The 19,997-nt window shown below is 56.3% G+C and overlaps 1 protein-coding gene across 18 annotated transcripts in view; it reads left to right on the top strand.

Moving 5' to 3' along the window:
* Window positions 1-19,997, top strand: part of LOC107307524 (ataxin-2-like protein) — a 119,667-nt gene that overhangs the window by 65,820 nt on the left and 33,850 nt on the right. For all 18 annotated transcript variants that reach the window (XR_014941092.1, XM_085533349.1, XM_085533351.1 and 15 more), the window contains 2 exons: window positions 5,977-6,043; window positions 8,221-8,360. Coding sequence is in view for 17 of the 18 variants with exons in the window: in XM_085533349.1 (XP_085389475.1) it covers window positions 5,977-6,043; window positions 8,221-8,360 (207 nt within the window). In the remaining variant the exon portion in view is untranslated. The remainder of the gene's footprint in view (window positions 1-5,976; window positions 6,044-8,220; window positions 8,361-19,997) is intronic.

Genomic DNA, 19,997 nt, shown 5'->3' with positions numbered 1-19,997 from the left:
ATAGATCTCGGTCTGACCCATAGAGCTGCCCCATAGATCTCAGTCTGCCCCATAGATCTCAGTCTGTCCCATAGATCTCAGTCTGCCCCATAGATCTCGGTCTGCCCCATAGATCTCAGCCTGACCCATAGAGCTGCCCCATAGATCTCAGTCTGCCCCATAGATCTCAGTCTGCCCCATAGATCTCGGTCTGACCCATAGAGCTGCCCCATAGATCTCAGTCTGACCCATAGATCTCAGTCTGCCCCATAGATCTCAGCCTGACCCATAGATTTGACCCATAGATCTCAGTCTGCCCCATAGATCTCAGTCTGCCCCATAGATCTCGGTCTGACCCATAGAGCTGCCCCATAGATCTCAGTCTGCCCCATAGATCTCGGTCTGACCCATAGAGCTGCCCCATAGATCTCAGTCTGCCCCATAGATCTCGGTCTGCCCCATAGATCTCAGTCTGCCCCATAGATCTCAGTCTGACCCATAGATCTCAGTCTGCCCCATAGATCTCGGTCTGCCCCATAGATTTACCCTATAGATCTAATAAATCGCATAGATTTGCCCCATAGATCTCAGTCTACCCCATAGATTTGACCCATAGATCTCAGTCTGCCCCATAGATCTCAGTCTGCCCCATAGATCTCGGTCTGACCCATAGAGCTGCCCCATAGATCTCAGTCTGCCCCATAGATCTCGGTCTGACCCATAGAGCTGCCCCATAGATCTCAGTCTGCCCCATAGATCTCAGTCTGCCCCATAGATCTCGGTCTGCCCCATAGATCTCAGCCTGACCCATAGAGCTGCCCCATAGATCTCAGTCTGACCCATAGATCTCAGCCTGACCCATAGATTTGACCCATAGATCTCAGTCTGCCCCATAGATCTCAGTCTGCCCCATAGATCTCGGTCTGACCCATAGATTTACCCTATAGATCTTATAAATCCCATAGATTTGACCCATAGATCTCATGTGCCCCATAGATTTGACCCATAGATCTGACCTGCCCCATAGATCTCAGTCTGACCCATAGAGCTGCCCCATAGATCTCAGTCTGCCCCATAGATCTCAGTCTGCCCCATAGATTTACCCTATAGATCTAATAAATCCCATAGATTTGCCCCATAGATCTCATCTGCCCCATAGATTTGACCCATAGATCTGACCTGCCCCATAGATCTCGGTCTGACCCATAGAGCTGCCCCATAGATCTCAGTCTGCCCCATAGATCTCAGTCTGCCCCATAGATCTCGGCCTGACCCATAGAGCTGCCCCATAGATCTCATCTGCCCCATAGATCTCAGTCTGACCCATAGAGCTGCCCCATAGATCTCAGTCTGCCCCATAGATCTCGGTCTGACCCATAGAGCTGCCCCATAGATCTCAGTCTGCCCCATAGATCTCGGTCTGCCCCATAGATTTACCCTATAGATCTAATAAATCCCATTGATTTGACCCATAGATCTCATCTGCCCCATAGATTTGACCCATAGATCTGACCTGCCCCATAGATCTCAGCCTGACCCATAGAGCTGCCCCATAGATCTCAGTCTGCCCCATAGATCTCGGCCTGACCCATAGAGCTGCCCCATAGATCTCAGTCTGCCCCATAGATCTCGGTCTGCCCCATAGATTTACCCTATAGATCTGATAAATCCCATAGATTTGCCCCATAGATATCAGTCTGCCCCATAGATTTGACCCATAGATCTGACCTGCCCCATAGATCTCAGTCTGCCCCATAGATCTCGGTCTGACCCATAGATTTACCCTATAGATCTTATAAATCCCATAGATTTGACCCATAGATCTCATGTGCCCCATAGATTTGACCCATAGATCTGACCTGCCCCATAGATCTCAGTCTGACCCATAGAGCTGCCCCATAGATCTCAGTCTGCCCCATAGATCTCAGTCTGCCCCATAGATTTACCCTATAGATCTAATAAATCCCATAGATTTGCCCCATAGATCTCATCTGCCCCATAGATTTGACCCATAGATCTGACCTGCCCCATAGATCTCGGTCTGACCCATAGAGCTGCCCCATAGATCTCAGTCTGCCCCATAGATCTCGGTCTGACCCATAGAGCTGCCCCATAGATCTGACCTGCCCCATAGATCTCGGTCTGACCCATAGAGCTGCCCCATAGATCTCAGTCTGCCCCATAGATCTCGGTCTGACCCATAGAGCTGCCCCATAGATCTCAGTCTGCCCCATAGATCTGACCTGCCCCATAGATCTCAGTCTGCCCCATAGATTTGACCCCTAGATCTAATAAATCCCATAGATTTGCCCCATAGATCTCATCTGCCCCATAGATTTGACCCATAGATCTGACCTGCCCCATAGATCTCGGTCTGACCCATAGAGCTGCCCCATAGATCTCAGTCTGCCCCATAGATCTCAGTCTGCCCCATAGATCTCGGTCTGACCCATAGAGCTGCCCCATAGATCTCAGTCTGCCCCATAGATCTCGGTCTGACCCATAGATTTACCCTATAGATCGGATAAATCCCATAGATCTGCCCCATAGATCTCAGTCTGCCCCATAGATTTGCCCCATAGATCTGACCTGCCCCATAGATCTCAGCCTGACCCATAGAGCTGCCCCATAGATCTCAGTCTGCCCCATAGATCTCGGTCTGCCCCATAGATTTGACCCCTAGATCTAATAAATCCCATAGATTTGCCCCATAGATTTCATGTGCCCCATAGATTTGACCCATAGATCTGACCTGCCCCATAGATCTCGGTCTGACCCATAGAGCTGCCCCATAGATCTCAGTCTGCCCCATAGATCTCAGTTTGCCCCATCGATTTGACCCATAGATCTCATCTGACCCATAGATCTGCCCCATAGATTTGCCCCATAGATCTCATGTGCCCCATAGATCTCAGTCTGCCCCATAGATCTCGGTCTGACCCATAGAGCTGCCCCATAGATCTCAGTCTGCCCCATAGATCTCAGTCTGACCCATAGATCTCGGTCTGCCCCATAGATCTCAGTCTGCCCCATAGATCTCAGTCTGCCCCATAGATCTCGGTCTGCCCCATAGATCTCAGTCTGTCCCATAGATCTCGGTCTGACCCATAGAGCTGCCCCATAGATCTCAGTCTGCCCCATAGATCTCAGTCTGCCCCATAGATTTACCCTATAGATCTTATAAATCCCATAGATTTGACCCATAGATATCAGTCTGCCCCATAGATCTCAGTTTACCCCATAGATCTGCCCCATAGATCTGTGCTGACCCATACATTTACCCCATAGAGCTGATCTGCCCCATAGATCTGCCCCATAGATCTGACTTGCCCCATAGGTCTGTCCCATAGATCTGACCTGCCCCATAGATGTCATCTGACCCATAGATCTGCCCCATAGATCTGCACGGCCCCATAGATCTGCCCCATAGATCTCACTCTGCCCCATAGATTTGACCCATAGATCTCAGTCTGCCCCATAGATCTCATCTGACCCATAGAGCTGCCCCATAGATCTCGGTTTGACCCCACCTGCCCCACATCCCAGCCCCACATCTGCCCCATATCTGCCCCACATCCCAGCCCCACATCCAGCCCCACATCTGCCCCACATCCAGCCCCATATCTGACCCACATCCAGCCCCACATCTGCCCCACATCCCAGCCCCATATCTGCCCCATATCTGCCCCACATCCAGCCCCATATCTGCCCCACACCCAGCCCCATATCTGCCCCACATCCCAGCCCCATATCTGCCCCACCTCTGCCCCACATCTGCCCCACATCCCAGCCCCATATCTGCCCCACATCCCAGCCCCATATCTGCCCCACCTCTGCCCCACATCTGCCCCACATCCCAGCCCCATATCTGCCCCACATCCCAGCCCCATATCTGCCCCATATCTGCCCCACACCCAGCCCCATATCTGCCCCACACCCAGCCCCATATCTGCCCCATATCCCAGCCCCATATCTGCCCCACATCTGCCCCACATCTGCCCCACATCTGCCCCCCACCCAGCCCCATATCTGCCCCATATCTGCCCCACACCCAGCCCCACATCTGCCCCACATCTGCCCCACATCCCATCCCATCTGCCCCACATCCCGGCCCCATATCTGCCCCATATCTGCCCCATACCCAGCCCCACATCTGCCCCACATCCACCCCATATCTGACCCACATCCAGCCCCATAACTGCCCCACACCCAGCCCCATATCTGCCCCATATCCCAGCCCCATATCTGCCCCACATCTACCCCACATCTGCCCCACATCCCAGCCCCATATCTGCCCCATATCTGCCCCACATCCACCCCATATCTGCCCCACATCCCAGCCCCTTATCTGCCCCATATCTGCCCCACATCCCAGCCCCTTATCTGCCCCATATCTGCCCCACATCCCGTCCCCATATCTGCCCCACATCCACCCCATATCTGACCCACATCCAGCCCCATAACTGCCCCATATCCCAGCCCCATATCTGCCCCACATCTGCCCCACATCCCAGCCCCTTATCTGCCCCATATCTGCCCCATATCCCAGCCCCATATCTGCCCCACATCTGCCCCACATCCCGGCCCCATATCTGCCCCACATCCACCCCATATCTGACCCACATCCAGCCCCACATCTGCCCCACACCCAGCCCCATATCTGCCCCATATCCCAGCCCCATATCTGCCCTATATCTGCCCCACACCCAGCCCCATATCTGCCCCATAACCCAGCCCCATATCTGCCCCACATCTGCCCCACATCTGCCCCACATCCCAGCCCCATATCTGCCCCATATCTGCCCCATATCTGCCCCACATCCCAGCCCCATATCTGCCCCACATCTGCCCCACATCCCATCCCATCTGCCCCACATCCCGGCCCCATATCTGCCCTATATCTGCCCCACACCCAGCCCCATATCTGCCCCACATCCCGGCCCCATATCTGCCCTATATCTGCCCCACACCCAGCCCCATATCTGCCCCACATCCACCCCATATCTGACCCACATCCCAGCCCCATATCTGCCCCATATCTGCCCCACATCCCGGCCCCATATCTGCCCCATATCTGCCCCACATCCCGGCCCCATATCTGCCCCACATCCCAGCCCCATATCTGCCCCACATCTGCCCCATATCTGCCCCACATCTGCCCCATATCTGCCCCACATCCCAGCCCCATACCTGCCCCACATCCCATCTGCCCCACATCCAGCCCCATATCTGCCCCACATCCAGCCCCATATATGCCCCATATCCCAGCCCCATATATGCCCCATATCCCAGCCCCATAACTGCCCCACACCCAGCCCCATATCTGACCCATAACCCAGCCCCATATCTGCCCCACATCTGCCCCACATCCCAGCCCCATATCTGCCCCATATCTGCCCCACATCCTGGCCCCATATCTGCCCCACATCCACCCCATATCTGACCCACATCCAGCCCCATAACTGCCCCACACCCAGCCCCATATCTGCCCCACATCCCAGCCCCATATCTGCCCCATATCTGCCCCACATCCCATCCCATCTGCCCCACATCCCAGCCCCATATCTGCCCCACATCCCAGCCCCATATCTGCCCCACATCTGCCCCATATCTGCCCCACATCTGCCCCATATCTGCCCCACATCCCAGCCCCATATCTGCCCCACATCTGCCCCACATCCCAGCCCCATATCTGCCCCACATCTGCCCCACATCTGCCCCACATCTGCCCCACATCCCAGCCCCACATCCAGCCCCATATCTGCCCCACACCCAGCCCCATATCTGCCCCACATCCCATCTGCCCCACATCCACCCCATATCTGCCCCACACCCAGCCCCATACCTGCCCCACATCCCATCTGCCCCACATCCAGCCCCATATCTGCCCCACATCCACCCCATATCTACCCCACATCCACCCCACATCTGCCCCACATCCAGCCCCATATCTGCCCCACATCCCAGCCCCACATCTGCCCCCCATGTTCCCCCCAGGCCCCCCAGCTGTACCCGTACCCCATAGGAACTTCGATGCCACAGGGAAAGTTCCGGACCCCCAAAGGTAAGTGTGGGGCTCCCACCCCATAGCGCTATGGGTCCCACCCCACACTTATGGGTCCCACTTATGGGTCCAGCCCCACATCTATGGGTCCCACCCCTTATCTATGGGTCCCACCCCACACTTACGGGTCCCACTTATGGGTCCAGCCCCACACTTATGGGTCCCACTTATGGGTCCAGCCCCCCACACTTATGGGTCCCCACCCCACATCTATGGGTCCCACCCCACACTTATGGGTCCCACTTATGGGTCCAGCCCCCCACACTTATGGGTCCCCACCCCACATCTATGGGTCCCACCCCACACTTATGGGTCCCACTTATGGGTCCAGCCCCACATCTATGGGTCCCACCCCTTATCTATGGGTCCCACCCCACACTTATGGGTCCCACTTATGGGTCCAGCCCCACACTTATGGGTCCAGCCCCACACTTATGGGTCCCACCCCACACTTATGGGTCCTACCCCTTATCTATGGGTCCCACCCCACACTTATGGGTCCAGCCCCACACTTATGGGTCCCACCCCACACTTATGGGTCCTACCCCTTATCTATGGGTCCCACCCCACACTTATGGGTCCTACCCCTTATCTATGGGTCCCACCCCACACTTATGGGTCCTACCCCTTATCTGTGGGTCCCACCCCACACTTATGGGTCCCACTTATGGGTCCAGCCCCACACTTATGGGTCCCACCCCACACTTACGGGTCCTACCCCTTATCTATGGGCCCACCCCACACTTATGGGTCCCACTTATGGGTCCCACCCCACACTTATGGGTCTCACCCCACACTTATGGGTCCCACCCCTTATCTATGGGTCCCACCCCACACTTATGGGTCCCACTTATGGGTCCAGCCCCACACTTATGGGTCCAGCCCCACACTTATGGGTCCCACCCCTTATCTATGGGTCCCACCCCACACTTATGGGTCCCACTTATGGGTCCAGCCCCACACTTATGGGTCCTACCCCACACTTATGGGTCCCACCCCCCACTTATGGGTCCTACTTATGGGTCCAGCCCCACACTTATGGGTCCCACCCCACACTTATGGGTCCCACTTATGGGTCCAGCCCCACATCTATGGGTCCCACCCCACACTTATGGGTCCTACCCCTTATCTGTGGGTCCCACCCCACACTTATGGGTCCCCACCCCACACTTATGGGTCCCACTTATGGGTCCCACCCCACACTTATGGGTCCCACCCCACACTTATGGGTCCTACCCCTTATCTATGGGTCCCACCCCACACTTATGGGTCCCACCCCACACTTATGGGTCCCACCCCTTATCTGTGGGTCCCACCCCACACTTATGGGTCCCACCCCACACTTACGGGTCCTACCCCTTATCTATGGGTCCCACCCCACACTTATGGGTCCCACTTATGGGTCCCACCCCACACTTATGGGTCCAGCCCCACATCTATGGGTCCCACCCCACACTTATGGGTCCTACCCCTTATCTATGGGTCCCACCCCCCACTTATGGGTCCCACCCCTTATCTATGGGTCCCACCCCACACTTATGGGTCCTACTTATGGGTCCCACCCCACACTTATGGGTCCAGCCCCACATCTATGGGTCCCACCCCACACTTACGGGTCCTACCCCTTATCTATGGGTCCCACCCCACACTTATGGGTCCCACCCCTTATCTATGGGTCCCACCCCACACTTATGGGTCCTACTTATGGGTCCAGCCCCCCACTTATGGGTCCCACCCCACACTTATGGGTCCCACCCCACACTTATGGGTCCCACCCCACACTTATGGGTCCCACCCCCCACTTATGGGTCCCACCCCACCCTTATGGGTCCTACTTATGGGTCCAGCCCCACACTTATGGGTCCCACCCCCCACTTATGGGTCCCACTGTTCACTTATGGGTCCCACCCCCCACTTATGGGTCCCACCCCACCCTTATGGGTCCTACTTATGGGTCCCACCCCACACTTATGGGTCCCACCCCCCACTTATGGGTCCCACCCCCCACTTATGGGTCCTACTTATGGGTCCAGCCCCACACTTATGGGTCCCACTGTTCACTTATGGGTCCCACTGTTCACTTATGGGTCCCACCCCACACTTATGGGTCCCAGTTATGGGTCCAGCCCCACATCTATGGGTCCTGCCCCATAACTTATGGGGTCTGTGCCCCCCAGGTTCTGTGCCCCCCCGCTCGGAGCCCCCCCCCCTGCTCCCGGCCGCCCCCCCCGCGCCCCCTTTGGTCGCCCCCCCATATTCATCCTACGTCCCCTATGGGCCCCCATTGGTGCCCCCCGTGGGGCACTACAACCCACAGGTAACTACATATGGGGCTGGGATATGGGGGGTAATGGGGGGATAATGGGGGGCTATGGGGCTGGGGGGTGGGATATGGGAGGTAATGGGGGGATAATGGGGGGCTATGGGGGGATAATGGGGGGTAATGGGGGCTATGGGGGGATAATGGGGGTCTATGGGGTTAATAGGGGGGAATGGGGGGGATTTGGAGGCGGGATATGGGGCTGGGGGGGGGGCTATGGGGGGATAATGGGGGGCTATGGGGCTTTGGGGGGGGATATGGGGGGTAATGGGGTTAATAGGGGGCAATGGGGGGGATATGGGGGGCTATGGGGGGATAATGGGGGGCTATGGGGCTGGGGGGGGGGATATGGGGGGTAATGGGGGGCTATGGGAGGATAATGGGGGGCTATGGGGGGGGGTTTGGTGTCGGGATATGGGGCTGGGTGGGAATATGGGGGTCAATGGGGGGATAATGGGGGGCAATGGGGTTAATAGGGGGCAATGGGGGAATATTGGGGGCAATGGGGGGATTTGGGGTCAGGATATGGGGCTGGGGGGAATATGGGGGGCAATGGGGGGCTATGGGGTGCTATGGGGTTAATAGGGGGCAATGGGGGGCTATGGGGTGCTATGGGGTTAATAGGGGGCAATGGGGGGCTATGGGGTTAATAGGGGGCAATGGGGGGATATGGGGGGGATTTGGGGTCAGGATATGGGGCTGGGGGGGGGGTTTGGGGGTAATGGGGTGTTAATGGGGGGCTATGGGGGGATATGGGGTTAATAGGGGCCTATGGGAGGGATTTGGGGTCGGGATATGGGGCTGGGGGGGGATATGGGGGGTAATGGGGTGTTAATTGGGGGCTATGGGGTTAATAGGGGGGAATGGGGGGATATGGGGGGCTATGGGGGTGGGGGGGGGATATGGGGGGTAATGGGGGTCTATGGGGTTAATGGGGGGCAATGGGGGGATATGGGGGGGATTTGGGGTCGGGATATGTGGCTGGGGGGGGAATATGGGGGGCAATGGGGGGATAATGAGGGGCTATGGGGCTTTGGGGGGGGATATGGGGGATAATGGGGGGATAATGGGGGGCTATGGGGCTTTGGGGGGGGATATGGGGGGTAATGGGGTTAATAGGGGGCAATGGGGGGACATGGGGGCTATGGGGGATAATGGGGGGCTATGGGGCTTTGGGGGGGGATATGGGGGGTAATGGGGTTAATAGGGGGCAATGGGGGGGGATATGGGGGGCTATGGGGGGATAATGGGGCCTATGGGGCTGGTGTGGGAATATGGGGGGCAATGGGAGGGATAATGGGGCTATGGGGTTAATGGGGGTTAATGGGGGGATAATGGGGGGCTATGGGGTTTATAGGGGGCAATGGGGGGTTAATGGGGGCAATGGGGGGATTTGGGGTCAGGATATGGGGCTGGGGGGAATATGGGGGGCTATGGGGGGCTATGGGGTGCTATGGGGTTAATAGGGGGCAATGGGGGGATATGGGGGGGATTTGGGGTCAGGATATGGGGTGGGGGGGTTATGGGGGGTAATGGGGTGCTAATGGGGGGCTATGGGGGGATATGGGGTTAATAGGGGCCTATGGGAGGGATTTGGGGTTGGGATATGGGGCTGGGGGGGGATATGGGGGGTAATGGGGTGTTAATGGGGGGCTATGGGGCTGGGCGGGGGAATACGGGGGGTAATGGGGGGATAATGGGGGGCTATGGGGTTAATGGGGGCAATGGGGGGATTTGGGGTCAGGATATGGGGCTGGGGGGTGAAGGGGGAATATTGGGGGGATATGGGGGGATTTGGGGTCGGGATATGGGGCTGGGGGGGATATGGGGGGATAATGGGGGGCTATGGGGCTAATAGGGGGCAATGGGGGGATATGGGGGGGATTTGGGGTCGGGATATGGGGCTAGGGTGGGAATATGGGGGGTAATGGGGTGTTAATGGGGGGATATGGGGTTAATAGGGGCCAATGGGGGGATATGGGGGCTATGGGGTTAATAGGGGGGAATGGGGGGATTTGGGGTCAGGATATGGGGCTGGGGGGGGACATGGGGGGGATAATGGGGGGTTGTGGGGTTAATAGGGGGCATTGGGGGGATATCGGGGGGATTTGGGGTCAGGATATGGGGCTGGGGGGGAATATGGGGGGTAATGGGGGGATAATGGGTTTAATAGGGGGCAATTGGGGGATATGGGGTGCTATGGGGTTAATAGGGGGCAATGGGGGGGATATGGGGGGCTATGGGGGATAATGGGGGGCTATGGGGCTTTGGGGGGGGATATGGGGGGTAATGGGATAATGGGGGGCTATGGGGCTTTGGGGGGGGATATGGGGGGTAATGGGGGGCTATGGGGGATACTGGGGGTCTATGGGGTTAATAGGGGGCAATGAGGGGGATATGGGGGGTAATGGGGGGCTATGGGGGGATAATGGGGGTCTATGGGGTTAATAGGGGGCTATGGGGGGGTAATAGGGGGCAGTGGGGGGGATTTGGGGTCAGGATATGGGGCTGGGGGGGAATATGGGGGTAATGGGGGGCTATGGTTTAATGGGGTTAATAGGGGGGAATGGGGTCGGGATATGGGGGGGATTTGGGGTCGGGATGTGGGGCTGGGGGGGAATATGGGGGGCAATGGGGGGTTAATGGGGGTCTATGGGGTTAATAGGGGGGAATGGGGTCAGGATATGGGGGGGATTTGGGGTCGGGATATGGGGCTGGGGGGGTAATATGGGGGGTAATGGGGGGATAATGGGGGTCTATGGGGTTAATGGGGGGCTATGGGGTGTTAATGGGGGGCTATGGGGTTAATAGGGGACTATGGGGTGTTAATGGGGGTCTATGGGGTTAATGGGGGTCTATGGGGTGTTAATGGGGGTCTATGGGGTTAATGGGGGTCTATGGGGTTAATGGGGTTCTATGGGGTTAATGGGGGGCTATGGGGTGTTAATGGGGGGCTATGGGGTGTTAATGGGGGTCTATGGGGTTAATGGGGGTCTATGGGGTGTTAATGGGGGTCTATGGGGTCAGCCGCTGTTGGCCCCATTGCTGCAGAGCGCTATGGGGGGCTATGGGGTGTTAATGGGGGTCTATGGGGTTAATGGGGGTCTATGGGGTTAATGGGGGGCTATGGGGGGGCAATGGTGGTATAATGGGGGGCTATGGGGTTAATGGGGGTCTATGGGGTTAATGGGGGCTATGGGGTTAATGGGGGTCTATGGGGTTAATGGGGGGCTATGGGGGGGTAATGGGGGTATAATGGGGGGCTATGGGGTTAATGGGGGTATAATGGGGAGCTATGGGGTTAATAGGGGGCTATGGGGGGATATGGGGGGCAATGGGGGGATATGGGGTTAATAGGGGGCAATGGGGGGGATATGGGGGGATATGGGGGTTCAATGGGGCTCAATAGGGGGGGCAGTGGGGTTGGGCTATGGGGCTGGGCTCTGGGGGGCTATGGGGTGTTAATGGGGGTCTATGGGGTGTTAATGGGGGGCTATGGGGTTAATGGGGGGCAATAGGGGATAATGGGGGTCTATGGGGTTAATGGGGGGCTATGGGGTGTTAATGGGGGTCTATGGGGTGTTAATGGGGGGCTATGGGGTGTTAATGGGGGTCTATGGGGTTAATGGGGGGCTATGGGGTGTTAATGGGGGTCTATGGGGTTAATGGGGGGCTATGGGGTGTTAATGGGGGTCTATGGGGTTAATGGGGGGCTATGGGGTGTTAATGGGGGGCTATGGGGTGTTAATGGGGGTCTATGGGGTTAATGGGGGGCTATGGGGTGTTAATGGGGGTCTATGGGGTTAATGGGGGGCTATGGGGTGTTAATGGGGGTCTATGGGGTTAATGGGGGTCTATGGGGTGTTAATGGGGGTCTATGGGGTTAATGGGGGGCTATGGGGTGTTAATGGGGGTCTATGGGGTTAATGGGGGGCTATGGGGTGTTAATGGGGGTCTATGGGGTTAATGGGGGGCTATGGGGTTAATGGGGGGCTATGGGGGGGGCAATGGGGGTATAATGGGGAGCTATGGGGTTAATGGGGGTCTATGGGTTGTTAATGGGGGTCTATGGGGTGTTAATGGGGGTCTATGGGGTTAATGGGGGTCTATGGGGTGTTAATGGGGGTCTATGGGGTGTTAATGGGGGTCTATGGGGTGTTAATGGGGGTCTATGGGGTTAATGGGGGGCTATGGGGTGTTAATGGGGGGCTATGGGGTTAATGGGGGTCTATGGGGTGTTAATGGGGGGCTATGGGGTCAGCCGCTGTTGGCCCCATTGCTGCAGAGCGATATGGGGGGCTATGGGGTGTTAATGGGGGTCTATGGGGTGTTAATGGGGGTCTATGGGGTTAATGGGGCCTATGGGGTTAATGGGGGTCTATGGGGTGTTAATGGGGGTCTATGGGGTGTTAATGGGGGTCTATGGGGTTAATGGGGGCTATGGGGTGTTAATGGGGGGCTATGGGGGGGCAATGGGGGTATAACTGGGGGCTATGGGGTTAATAGGGGGCTATGGGGAGATATGGGGGGTAATGGGGGTCTATGGGGTTAATAGGGGGCAATGGGGGGGATATGGGGGTCTATGGGGTTAATGGGGGTATAATGGGGGGCTATGGGGCTAATAGGGGCAATGGGGGGATATGGGGGGGATTTGGGGTCGGGATATGGGGCTGGGGGGGTAATATGGGGGGTAATGGGGGGATAATGGGGGTCTATGGGGTTAATAGGGGGCTATGGGGTGTTAATGGGGGTCTATGGGGTGTTAATGGGGGTCTATGGGGTTAATGGGGGGCTATGGGGTTAATGGGGGGCTATGGGGTGTTAATGGGGGGCTATGGGGTGTTAATGGGGGTCTATGGGGTTAATAGGGGGCTATGGGGTGTTAATGGGGGTCTATGGGGTTAATGGGGGTCTATGGGGTGTTAATGGGGGCTATGGGGTTAATGGGGGGCTATGGGGTGTTAATGGGGGGCTATGGGGTGTTAATGGGGGTCTATGGGGTTAATGGGGGTCTATGGGGTGTTAATGGGGGGCTATGGGGTGTTAATAGGGGGCTATGGGGTGTTAATGGGGGTCTATGGGGTTAATAGGGGTCTATGGGGTGTTAATGGGGGCTATGGGGTTAATGGGGGGCTATGGGGTGTTAATGGGGGGCTATGGGGTGTTAATGGGGGTCTATGGGGTTAATAGGGGGCTATGGGGTGTTAATGGGGGTCTATGGGGTTAATGGGGGTCTATGGGGTGTTAATGGGGGCTATGGGGTTAATGGGGGGCTATGGGGTGTTAATGGGGGGCTATGGGGTGTTAATGGGGGTCTATGGGGTTAATGGGGGTCTATGGGGTGTTAATGGGGGCTATGGGGTTAATGGGGGTCTATGGGGTGTTAATGGGGGGCTATGGGGTGTTAATGGGGGTCTATGGGGTGTTAATGGGGGTCTATGGGGTTAATGGGGGTCTATGGGGTGTTAATGGGAGTCTATGGGGTTAACAGGGGGCTATGGGGTTAATAGGGGGCTATGGGGTTAATGGGGGGCTATGGGGGGGCAATGGGGGTAAAATTGGGGGCTATGGGGTTAATAGGGGGCTATGGGGAGATATGGGGGGTAATGGGGGTCTATGGGGTGTTAATGGGGGTCTGTGGGGTGTTAATGGGGGTCTATGGGGTTAATGGGGGTCTATGGGGTGTTAATGGGGGGCTATGGGGTGTTAATGGGGGTCTATGGGGTTAATGGGGGTCTATGGGGTTAATGTTGGTCTATGGGGTGTTAATGGGGGTCTATGGGGTGTTAATGGGGGGCTGTGGGGTGTTAATGGGGGTCTATGGGGTTAATAGGGGGCTATGGGGTGTTAATGGGGGTCTATGGGGTTAATGGGGGTCTATGGGGTTAATGGGGGGCTATGGGGTGTTAATGGGGTCTATGGGGTGTTAATGGGGGGCTATGGGGTTAATGGGGGGCTATGGGGTGTTAATGGGGGGCTATGGGGAGTTAATGGGGGTCTATGGGGTTAATGGGGTCTATGGAGTGTTAATGGGGGACTATGGGGTGTTAATGGGGGGCTATGGGGTGTTAATGGGGGTCTATGGGGTTAATGGGGGGCTATGGGGTGTTAATGGGGGTCTATGGGGTGTTAATGGGGGGCTATGGGGTGTTAATGGGGGTCTATGGGGTTAATGGGGGGCTATGGGGTGTTAATGGGGGTCTATGGGGTTAATGGGGGGCTATGGGGTGTTAATGGGGTCTATGGGGTTAATGGGGGGCTATGGGGTGTTAATGGGGGTCTATGGGGTGTTAATGGGGGGCTATGGGGTTAATGGGGGGCAATGGGGTTAATAGGGGGCTATGGGGTGTTAATGGGGGGCTATGGGGTTAATGGGGGGCTATGGGGTGTTAATGGGGGTCTATGGGGTTAATGGGGGTCTATGGGGTTAATGGGGGTCTATGGGGTGTTAATGGGGGTCTATGGGGTTAATGGGGGTCTATGGGGTGTTAATGGGGGTCTATGGGGTGTTAATGGGGGGCTATGGGGTGTTAATGGGGGGTTATGGGGGGTTAATGGGGGGCTATGTGGTGTTAATGGGGGGCTATGGGGTGTTAATGGGGGTCTATGGGGTTAATGGGGGTCTATGGGGTGTTAATGGGGGTCTATGGGGTCAGCCGCTGTTGGCCCCATTGCTGCAGAGCGATATGGGGGGCTATGGGGTGTTAATGGGGGTCTATGGGGTGTTAATGGGGGTCTATGGGGTGTTAATGGGGGGCTATGGGGTGTTAATGGGGGGCTATGGGGTTAATGGGGGGCTATGGGGTGTTAATGGGGGGCTATGGGGTGTTAATGGGGGTCTATGGGGTGTTAATAGGGGTCTATGGGGCTAATGGGGGGCTATGGGGTTAATAGGGGGCTATGGGGTGTTAATGGGGGTCTATGGGGTGTTAATGGGGGTCTATGGGGTGTTAATAGGGGTCTATGGGGCTAATGGGGGGCTATGGGGTTAATAGGGGGCTATGGGGTGTTAATGGGGGTCTATGGGGTGTTAATGGGGGTCTATGGGGTGTTAATGGGGGGCTATGGGGTTAATGGGGGGCTATGGGGTGTTAATGGGGGTCTATGGGGTTAATAGGGGTCTATGGGGTTAATGGGGGGCTATGGGGTGTTAATGGGGGTCTATGGGGTGTTAATGGGGGTCTATGGGGTTAATGGGGGGCTATGGGGTTAATAGGGGGCTATGGGGTTAATGGGGGGCTATGGGGTGTTAATGGGGGGCTATGGGGTTAATGGGGGTCTATGGGGTTAATAGGGGGCTATGGGGTGTTAATGGGGGTCTATGGGGTTAATGGGGGGCTATGGGGTGTTAATGGGGGTCTATGGGGTGTTAATGGGGGTCTATGGGGTTAATAGGGGTCTATGGGGTGTTAATGGGGGTCTATGGGGTTAATGGGGGTCTATGGGGTGTTAATGGGGGGCTATGGGGTGTTAATGGGGGTCTATGGGGTTAATGGGGGTCTATGGGGTGTTAATGGGGGGCTATGGGGTGTTAATGGGGGTCTATGGGGTTAATAGGGGGCTATGGGGTGTTAATGGGGGGCTATGGGGTGTTAATGGGGGTCTATGGGGTTAATAGGGGTCTATGGGGTGTTAATGGGGTCTATGGGGTTAATGGGGGGCTATGGGGTGTTAATGGGGGTCTATGGGGTTAATAGGGGGCTATGGGGTGTTAATGGGGGTCTATGGGGTTAATGGGGGTCTATGGGGTGTTAATGGGGGTCTATGGGGTTAATAGGGGTCTATGGGGTGTTAATGGGGGTCTATGGGGTTAATGGGGGTCTATGGGGTGTTAATGGGGGTCTATGGGGTTAATAGGGGGCTATGGGGTGTTAATGGGGGTCTATGGGGTTAATGGGGGTCTATGGGGTGTTAATGGGGTCTATGGGGTTATTGGGGGGCTATGGGGTGTTAATGGGGGGCTATGGGGTGTTAATGGGGGTCTATGGGGTTAATGGGGTGCTATGGGTTGTTAATGGGGGTCTATGGGGTTAATGGGGGTCTATGGGGTTAATAGGGGGCTATGGGGTTAATGGGGGTCTATGGGGTGTTTATGGGGGTCTATGGGGTGTTAATGGGGGTCTATGGGGTGTTAATGGGGGGCTATGGGGAGTTAATGGGGGTCTATGGGGTTAATGGGGGTCTATGGGGTGTTAATGGGGGTCTATGGGGTTAATGGGGGTCTATGGGGTTAATGGGGGTCTATGGGGTTAATGGGGGCTATGGGGTGTTAATGGGGGGCTATGGGGTTAATGGGGGTCTATGGGGTTAATGGGGGTCTATGGGGTTAATGGGGGCTATGGGGTGTTAATGGGGGGCTATGGGGGGGCAATGGGGGTATAACTGGGGGCTATGGGGTTAATAGGGGGCTATGGGGTTAATAGGGGGCTATGGGGAGATATGGGGGGTAATGGGGGTCTATGGGGTTAATAGGGGGCAATGGGGGGGATATGGGGGTCTATGGGGTTAATGGGGGTATAATGGGGGGCTATGGGGCTAATAGGGGGCAATGGGGGGATATGGGGGGGATTTGGGGTCGGGATATGGGGCTGGGGGGGTAATATGGGGGGTAATGGGGGGATAATGGGGGTCTATGGGGTTAATGGGGGTCTATGGGGTGTTAATGGGGGTCTATGGGGTTAATGGGGGTCTATGGGGTTAATGGGGGGCCATGGGGTGTTAATGGGGGCTATGGGGTGTTAATGGGGGTCTATGGGGTGTTAATGGGGGTCTATGGGGTTAATGGGGGTCTATGGGGTGTTAATGGGGGTCTATGGGGTTAATGGGGGTCTATGGGGTGTTAATGGGGGTCTATGGGGTTAATGGGGGTCTATGGGGTGTTAATGGGGGTCTATGGGGTTAATGGGGGTCTATGGGGTGTTAATGGGGGTCTATGGGGTTAATAGGGGGCTATGGGGTTAATGGGGGGCTATGGGGTGTTAATGGGGGTCTATGGGGTGTTAATGGGGGCTATGGGGTGTTAATGGGGGTCTATGGGGTTAATGGGGGTCTATGGGGTTAATGGGGGTCTATGGGGTGTTAATGGGGGTCTATGGGGTTAATAGGGGGCTATGGGGTGTTAATGGGGTCTATGGGGTTAATGGGGGCTATGGGGTGTTAATGGGGTCTATGGGGTTAATGGGGGGCTATGGGGTGTTAATGGGGGTCTATGGGGTGTTAATGGGGGGCTATGGGATGTTAATGGGGTCTATGGGGTTAATGGGGGGCTATGGGGTGTTAATGGGGGTCTATGGGGTTAATAGGGGGCTATGGGGTTAATGGGGGGCTATGGGGTGTTAATGGGGGTCTATGGGGTGTTAATGGGGGGCTATGGGGTGTTAATGGGGGTCTATGGGGTGTTAATGGGGGTCTATGGGGTGTTAATAGGGGGCTATGGGGTGTTAATGGGGGTCTATGGGGTTAATGGGGGTCTATGGGGTGTTAATGGGGGTCTATGGGGTGTTAATGGGGGGCTATGGGGTGTTAATGGGGGGCTATGGGTTGTTAATGGGGGGCTATGGGGTGTTAATGGGGGCTATGGGGTGTTAATGGGGGTCTATGGGGTGTTAATAGGGGTCTATGGGGTGTTAATAGGGGGCTATGGGGTGTTAATGGGGGGCTATGGGGTGTTAATAGGGGTCTATGGGGTGTTAATGGGGGTCTATGGGGTTAATGGGGGGCTATGGGGTGTTAATAGGGGGCTATGGGGTGTTAATGGGGGTCTATGGGGTGTTAATGGGGGTCTATGGGGTTAATAGGGGTCTATGGGGTGTTAATGGGGGTCTATGGGGTTAATGGGGGTCTATGGGGTGTTAATGGGGGGCTATGGGGTGTTAATGGGGGTCTATGGGGTTAATGGGGGGCTATGGGGTGTTAATGGGGGTCTATGGGGTTAATGGGGGTCTATGGGGTGTTAATGGGGGTCTATGGGGTTAATGGGGGGCTATGGGGTGTTAATGGGGGTCTATGGGGTGTTAATGGGGGGCTATGGGGTGTTAATGGGGTCTATGGGGTTAATGGGGGTCTATGGGGTTGATAGGGGCCTATGGGGTGTTAATGGGGGTCTATGGGGTTAATGGGGGTCTATGGGGTGTTAATGGGGGTCTATGGGGTTAATGGGGGGCTATGGGGTGTTAATGGGGGTCTATGGGGTGTTAATGGGGGGCTATGGGGTGTTAATGGGGGTCTATGGGGTTAATGGGGGTCTATGGGGTTAATGGGGGTCTATGGGGTGTTAATGGGGGTCTATGGGGTTAATGGGGGTCTATGGGGTTAATGGGGGTCTATGGGGTGTTAATGGGGGGCTATGGGGTTAATAGGGGGCTATGGGGTTAATAGGGGGCTATGGGGAGATATGGGGGGTAATGGGGGTCTATGGGGTTAATAGGGGGCAATGGGGGGTATATGTGGGTCTATGGGGTTAATGGGGGTATAATGGGGGTCTATGGGGCTAATAGGGGGCAATGGGGGGATATGGGGGGGATTTGGGGTCAGGATATGGGGCTGGGGGGGAATATGGGGGGTAATGGGGGGATAATGGGTTTAATAGGGGGCAATGGGGGGATATGGGGTGCTATGGGGTTAATAGGGGGCAATGGGGGGGACATGGGGGGCTATGGGGGATAATGGGGGGCTATGGGGCTTTGGGGGGGATATGGGGGGTAATGGGATAATGGGGGGCTATGGGGCTTTGGGGGGGGATATGGGGGGTAATGGGGGGCTATGGGGGGATAATGGGGGTCTATGGGGTTAATAGGGGGCTATGGGGGGTAATAGGGGGCAGTGGGGGGGATTTGGGGTCAGGATATGGGGCTGGGGGGGAATATGGGGGTAATGGGGGGCTATGGGGTTAATAGGGTTTAATGGGGTTAATAGGGGGGAATGGGGTCGGGATATGGGGGGGATTTGGGGTCGGGATGTGGGGCTGGGGGGGAATATGGGGAATAATGGGGGTCTATGGGGTTAATAGGGGGCAATGGGGGGATATGGGGTCAGGATATGGGGCTGGGGTGGGATATGGGGAGTAGTGGGGGAATATGGGGTTAATAGGGGGGAATGGGGAGGATTTGGGGTCGGGATATGGGGCTGGGGGGGGAATATGGGGGATAATGGGGGGTTAATGGGGGCTATGGGGTTAATAGGGGGCAATGGGGGGATATGGGGGGGGATTTGGGGTTGGAATATGGGGCTGGAGGAGGAATATGGGGGGTAATGGGGGGGAATATGGGGGTAATGGGGGGATAATGGGGGGCTATGGGGTTAATAGGGGGCAATGGGGGGGATATGGGGGGTAATGGGGGGCTATGGGGGATAATGGGGGGCTATGGGGTTAATAGGGGGGATTGGAAGGGATTTGGGGTCGGGATATGGGGCTGGGGGGGGATATGGGGGGTAATGTGGGGATAATGGGGGGCTATGGGGCTGGGGGGGGGATATGGGGGGTAATGGGGGGATAATGGGGGGATATGGGGCTGGGGGGGGGATATGGGGGGTAATGGGGGGCTATGGGGCTGGGGGGGGGATATGGGGGGCTATGGGGGGATAATGGGGGGCTATGGGGCTGGGGGGTGGGATATGGGGGGTAATGGGGGGCTA

Source organism: Coturnix japonica, unplaced genomic scaffold (assembly GCF_054131305.1).
Source record: "Coturnix japonica strain WE unplaced genomic scaffold, WE-NBRP24 Scf058, whole genome shotgun sequence".
Classification (NCBI taxonomy): Eukaryota; Metazoa; Chordata; class Aves; order Galliformes; family Phasianidae; genus Coturnix; species Coturnix japonica.
The sequence above is the reverse complement of the archived record's forward strand: the minus strand, read 5'-3'. Positions and strand labels throughout refer to the sequence as shown.